Source organism: Fukomys damarensis, unplaced genomic scaffold (assembly GCF_012274545.1).
Source record: "Fukomys damarensis isolate Sample0158 unplaced genomic scaffold, DMR_v1.0_HiC HiC_scaffold_19, whole genome shotgun sequence".
NCBI lineage: Eukaryota > Metazoa > Chordata > Mammalia > Rodentia > Bathyergidae > Fukomys > Fukomys damarensis.
This window is the reverse complement of record NW_022900931.1, coordinates 24,444,420-24,450,419: the sequence shown is the minus strand read 5'-3', so window position 1 is coordinate 24,450,419 and position 6,000 is coordinate 24,444,420. Positions and strand designations below refer to the sequence as shown.

Genomic DNA, 6,000 nt, shown 5'->3' with positions numbered 1-6,000 from the left:
CACTTGGGAGGCTGAGGCAGGAGGATCGCTGTGAGTTTGAGACCACCCTGGGCTACATAGTGAGTTCCAGGTCAGTCTCAACTACACAGTGAGACTTTGTCTCAAAAAACCAAAAAAAAAAAAAAAAAAAAAAAAAGAAGCTTTACACAGGCAGGGCCACCCTGATTCTAGACAGAGGTGGTAGTGCGGGTTTGCAGTCTATGCTACTAGGAAGGCTGAGGCAGGAGGGTCACAAATTTGAGTCCCACCTGGGGAAAAGGAAGGCCTTTTCATTTAATCTGCAAAACAAGCAATTACTGATATTTTCTCATGTGTGAGATTCTAAGAAACTCAGTCCCCACAGGTGATGAGCCAGGAGTTAAAGCTGATGGTGTCAAGGGAAGGACAAAGGTAACAGCCTACGGTGGGCTTATTTAGAAGTTTTATTTCCAAACAAAGAACCACGGTAACATGAACAGTAGAAAATCCATGTGGAAATATTTACAACCTGGTCACGACAAGAAGGGGTGCTCGGTTCACCCAGAGGCTGTGACCAGCAGGAGTGAGAACCGCGGTGTGTGAGTGTGAGCACCAAGGAGGGAGCGGGGCGGGGTGGGAGAGCTGGAGGAGCCTTCTCATCCCCTCAGAGCTTAATGTTCTCTTTCTCCACACACAACCAGTGCCCCCCCAGCCTCAGTGCAGGGCAGGGCAGCAGAGGCAGGGTCACGTCTACACGGGGATGAGCTAACTACCCACAGAGCTGCGGCGGCCGGCAAGCTACTACTGCCACCCTCACCTGTGTGTGTCCAGGGAGATTCAGGTCCCCACCAGGGCACCTACCAGGCACCCCGCAGTGACCACCTACAAAGCAGAGTGATGTTTGGGAAAACCCCCTCCCAGAGCTGAGGTTACTCATCCCAAACCGCCCATGAGGAAGGATCCTCCCGATTTCTTTGAAAGCTACAAGTTAAAATCAAAAACAGATAAACAAAGTGGAGAAACTGCCGAAGCGCTCCCCGGGTCCCCCCGAGACCTGTGGGGTGGGGACAACAGCCTGCACCGAAACCAAGACCCACCAACGGCCTGTGATCACCGTGCCACCTGAGCAAACATCCCGGGTTCCAAGTCGTAGTCTACACAAACTAACCCTAAAGAAAACTTCCAAAAGGAGCCAGTGGTTCTGCTACACAGGCGCGAGACTTTCCTGAAAGGAGCGTAAAGACGCTGTGTGCCCGCCTGGGGGACGTCACACCCCGGGGACAAGCCTCCTCCCTGAGCCCCCACCTCGCACCCGCTTTCCCTGCGGCCTCTCCTTCAACACCACCCTCGCCTCCGCTTTCCTTAGGTCTTCTTCACTATTTGGTAAAGTACACTTAAAAAAATAAATATCTACGCAATAAAACCAGAAGGTAAATAAATACAACCCGAGGGACTGCGGCACAAGCCGTGCAGTGAGGAGTGGCGTCCGCTGTCCCCCGGGCCTGGCTCCGGCCCCTCCAGCAGGTGCAGGTCCAAGTGGGCACTGGGAACTAGCAGCACTGAGCAGTCCTGGCTCGGCCTTTGGAGCCGCCCGGGGGGAGGTCGCTGTCCGCGGTCCTGGCGGCGAGGGCGGTGGCGGAGCAGAGCCGCTTAGACACCGGGGTCCTTCACCGGCTGCAGGCTGTTCAGCTCCACAGCTGGGCTCTTCCCCGGGGCGTCCTGAGCACCCTGCCCTTCAAAGGCCCGCGTGATGTCCTCAAAAGTCCTGCCTCGGGTCTCAGGGACTTTGAAGAAGGTGAACAGCAAGAAGATAATGAGGAAGACAGCGAAGACGATGAAAACATAGGCTCCCAAAGAGGCCTATTGGAAGGAAAAAAAAAAAGAGAGAGAGAGAAGATTGATATGAAGGAACAGAGACAAACCCAAGCTCCTCCACAGCAGTGTCTTCCCAGGCCTCAACTGGAGCCCCGACCTTCAACAGGAAGAGTGACTTATTTGAGGCCACTGCATAACTGCGTTTCTCTGGAATTTGTGTCATCCATTTCCTGTTTACCGAAGGCAGCCTCTGGTAAACACCTACCATTTGTCACTATGCTTAAAATCTGGTTTCTGCACGACCTCCTGGAAATAGATAGGAAGTGGATCTAGAAGTCTGTTGCTGACCTCACTCTATAACAGGACATAGCTGGTCTGTTGGATCCTAGGCTGGGTGGTGAGTCTAAGATCATAGTCAATGCCAACTCAGACTGTCGGGGAGTCCTGCTTCTGTCTGAAGCTTACCAGTGTCACTACTGTTCTTTTCTTTTCATTTTGGGGGGGGGTTTGAGACAGGGTCTCTCTATGTAGTTGAGACTGACCTGGAACTAACTCACTATGTAGCCCAGGCTAGTCTCAAACTCCCAGAAATCCTCCTGCCTCAGCCTTCTGAGTGCTAGATAGAACAGGTGTGTACCAGACTCCTGGTTCTCTCCAAGTTCCTGGATTTCACCTCCTGCTTCCATCTTTTTTTTTTTTCCTGTATTTCACTGAAGTTGAGGAAGTCTGGCTTACGGCCTCTGATAGCTGATTTCCAATGAAGTCAGTAAAGATTTTCATGGTGTGTCTTAGACATGTTGGCTAAAGTGGACAGATTTCAAGATTTTCATTTACTTACTGCAGCGAAGGGGAAGAGCAGTCCGACCAAAAAGTTGGAGGTCCAGTTGGAACATCCGGCCACGGCCATGGCAGCCGGGCGGGGGCCCTGACTGAAGAGTTCGGCCACGATGAACCAGGGGATGGGGCCGGGCCCTATCTCAAAGAAGGCCACGTAGATCAGGATGGCCCCGATGCAGATGTAGCTCATGAAGGTGTACGAGTCCTGCAAGAGACACATGAGGTGAGCGCTGGCAGCTCGGTGGCTCTTTGTCTTGGGTGAAAAGCCAGCTCAGGGACGGGGACAGAGCCTGGGCTCTTGCATCCCAGCTGTACCATATTTCGTGTCACTTTGCACAAATCACCTACAACAGAGTGGGCCGCCTCAAGGTGGTGTTTTTGCGTCTTGCCATCTTTCAGGCTGACCTTGATCTTACTATGTAGCCCTGGCAACAGTGGGCCTCGAACTCCTGGCCATCCTCCTGCCTCCGCCTCCCCGAGGGCCAGGATTACATTGTGTGCCACGATGGCAGATCAAATTTGACTTTACCAACGGCATCCGATGTCGGGCCTGTGCCCTGCCCCAGTCACCCGTGACCTCTGCAGACCCCCATGCCCCTCCCTGTCAGGGCACGCACCTTCAGCAGCAGCGAGGCAGTCATGAGGATGGAGCAAACGGCCATCCCGCCGAGGCCGGCCATGTGCAGACTTCTCCTCCCCAACCGTTCCACCAGGAACACCTGGGCCGAGACAGAAGCTGCTGTTCACAAAGAGCAGGGCATGTGCTGGCCACGCAGCCCTGAGCCCCGCCCCCATCTGCTGGAAAGCAGAGGTGATGGTCACAGTGATGGGCATGAGCCAGGAACCTACCTGCCCTCCCAAGTGACCCTGCCTCCAACTCACCGAAACCACGGTGAAGATGGTGTTGACCACGCCTGCCCCGATGGTGGCGTAGATTGGCTCCTGGACACCGGCGTCCTTGAAGATGCCGGTTGAGTAATAGAACACCTGGCAGGGAACAAGAGACGCATCTGCTGTGACTGCACCCCACCGGGAGCTGAGGCCTCGGAGGTGGGGTCTTCGAGTTTTCTGCACACCAATCCTCTTCCGCACCCGCCCACCCACTGGGTGCTCCGCTCCAGTACCCATTTCTACTCCCATTGTATTTGTGTGAAGGTCTGGGTTCTCAGTGGGCTGTACCCCAAACCCGACACTGACAGGTGTCAATGTCCCAGTGTAATGAGGTGGCAGTGGAGCCAACAGCCTGGATTCTCTTCCTTCTGAGACAGGGTCCTGCTGTGCTGGCTTCACTCTAAGCCCCAGCTGACCTTGAACTTGTAGCAGTCGTCCTGCCTCAGCCTCCAAGAGCTAGAACTAGAGGCATGCGTCACCACATCCTCCTAAGCCTGTGCATGTCGAGCTGGGGCTAATTCCCTAGCCCTATGTTCTTTCCCAGGGATTTAGGGAATGTAAGCTATTAATTTTCTCTTTTTTGTACCAGGGATCGAACTCAGGACCTTGGCAAGGCAGGAGGTGGAACCACTGAACTATAAATCCCCAGCTCTGTGTCTTGACTTTCATGCATGGGGTCGGGGACGGAACCCAGGCTGTGCTAGAATGCTTGGCAAGCGCTTGATTACTGAGCCACGTCCCAGCCCTCATTCTTACTACCTGGACTGCTATGATTACTATACAGGTATTGATTTCAGACTCAAAAGACTTTCTGGTGACAAAGGAAAGTCATCTCTATCACCCAGAGTATTCGCTACTATGGCAACATCCCTAGGTCTTCCTGATGAGCACACTGTTGTATTCTACATTCATTGAGATTTACATTCAAGAAACCACTCTCCCTTATCCCTAGGACTAAGATGAGGATCATGATTTATTTAGCCAGGCATGGTGGCACAGACCTGCAATCCCAGTGCTCTGGAAGGCTGAGGCAGGAGGACTGCAAGGTGAAGCCCAGACTGGGTATCTTAGTGGCTTAAGTGAAACTTTGTCTCGAAATAAGACAATAAAAGAGCTCAGGATGTACAGTGTGAAGGTCCTGGGTTCACTGTGCAGTCCCAAAGGGAGGTGGTGGTAGAGTAGGGGGATGAGATGGGTAAGAGAGGTTGGATACACTGAGTTACATCCCCAGCCCTTTTTAAGACAAGGTATTGGTAAGTTTCCCCAGGCTGGCCTCCAACTTGCGAGATTCTTCTGCCTCAGCCTCCCCAAGGGCTGGAGGGGTAACAGGCAACCACACTCAGCTTGTGGTGTTTTCTTCTATTGTGGTTTGCAGGGTAGGGCTGGGGTGAGGCGGCCAAGGGAGGGGCACCTCCAAACAAAGCACTTCCTCCCAGGGCTGAGCTGCACCCGCTGCTCCAGGATATAACAGAAAAACGTTATTTTCAAATGAGCAAATTCCAGACTGGGATCCATTCAAATCATTTGAAAGGCTCTGGCAAACTATTTTTTTCCTCCCAAAATCTGACAAAATAAGCACTGTGACGTTATCACATTTTAGATGGACTCTGCTGCGTTGCCAGGTTGGCCTTGAATTCCTAGGCTCCAGGGATCCTCCTGCCTCAGCCTCACACAGGGGCAGCGCCGGTACTCACGGCATTGATCCCTGAGAGCTGCTGTGACAGCTGCAGCATGATGGAGATGATGATGGGCTGCTGGTAGTTGCGGGACCGGAAAAGCTCCAGCACGGTGACTTTCTTCTCCTGGCTCATCCGGACGCTCTCATCCTTCATCTCCTGGATGTCCTGGGACACATCCTGGGAGCCCCACAGCCGCTGGAGGACTGGCGGAAGGAAGCAAGAGGCAGAAATAAAACTGCCGCCCAAGTGCCGCGTTGGTCTCCCCACCCCGCCATTCTCCACGGGTCCAGCCCGGTTCAAAGAGTACACATGAAGAATAATACTCACTCTTCGTAGCACGCTCCTCTTCCTTTCTGTTAATGAGCAAGAATCTAGGGCTCTCGGGGCAAAACGGAAGGGCTATGCTTTGTAAGATGGCTGGGATGATGGTAAAGCCCAGCAGCAGGGGCCAGTGGTCTTCGGTCCCCAAAATGAATTTCAGGCCAAAGATCTAGAAACCAGATAAACAATGTCATGAACCCCCAATTTCCTGGCTATTTTTTTTTTCATTTAAAGAGGGGGCCATTCATTCTTCTGTTTTGCTGTTTTGTTTTTTAATAGGGTCTCACTATGTAGTTCAGGCTGGCCTCGAACTTGTGGGATGCTCCAACCTGGGCCTCCCAAGTGCTCGGATTATAGGCGTGCTCCACCAAGCACAGCTCATTTTTACCAAACGAAAAGATGAAACTGGACTATTTCTTTTCCTTTTGCTACCCCGCTGGCTTTGCTGGCGACAACCCACATCATCTGAAATGTGCATCGCGCGCGCGCGCGCGCACAC

General features: G+C 52.9%; 1 protein-coding gene across 4 annotated transcripts in view; it reads right to left on the bottom strand.

Moving 5' to 3' along the window:
- Nucleotides 1-384: 384 nt before the first annotated feature.
- The window catches only part of Slc2a3 (solute carrier family 2 member 3), a 79,416-nt gene continuing 73,800 nt past the window's right edge, over nt 385-6,000 (bottom strand). For all 4 annotated transcript variants that reach the window (XM_010607822.2, XM_010607824.2, XM_010607825.2 and 1 more), the window contains 6 exons: nt 5,508-5,670; nt 5,196-5,383; nt 3,493-3,597; nt 3,228-3,329; nt 2,612-2,815; nt 385-1,818 (listed from right to left, as the gene is read on the bottom strand). In XM_010607822.2, the coding sequence (XP_010606124.1) occupies nt 1,609-1,818; nt 2,612-2,815; nt 3,228-3,329; nt 3,493-3,597; nt 5,196-5,383; nt 5,508-5,670 (972 nt within the window). In that variant the 3' untranslated portion in view covers nt 385-1,608. The remainder of the gene's footprint in view (nt 1,819-2,611; nt 2,816-3,227; nt 3,330-3,492; nt 3,598-5,195; nt 5,384-5,507; nt 5,671-6,000) is intronic.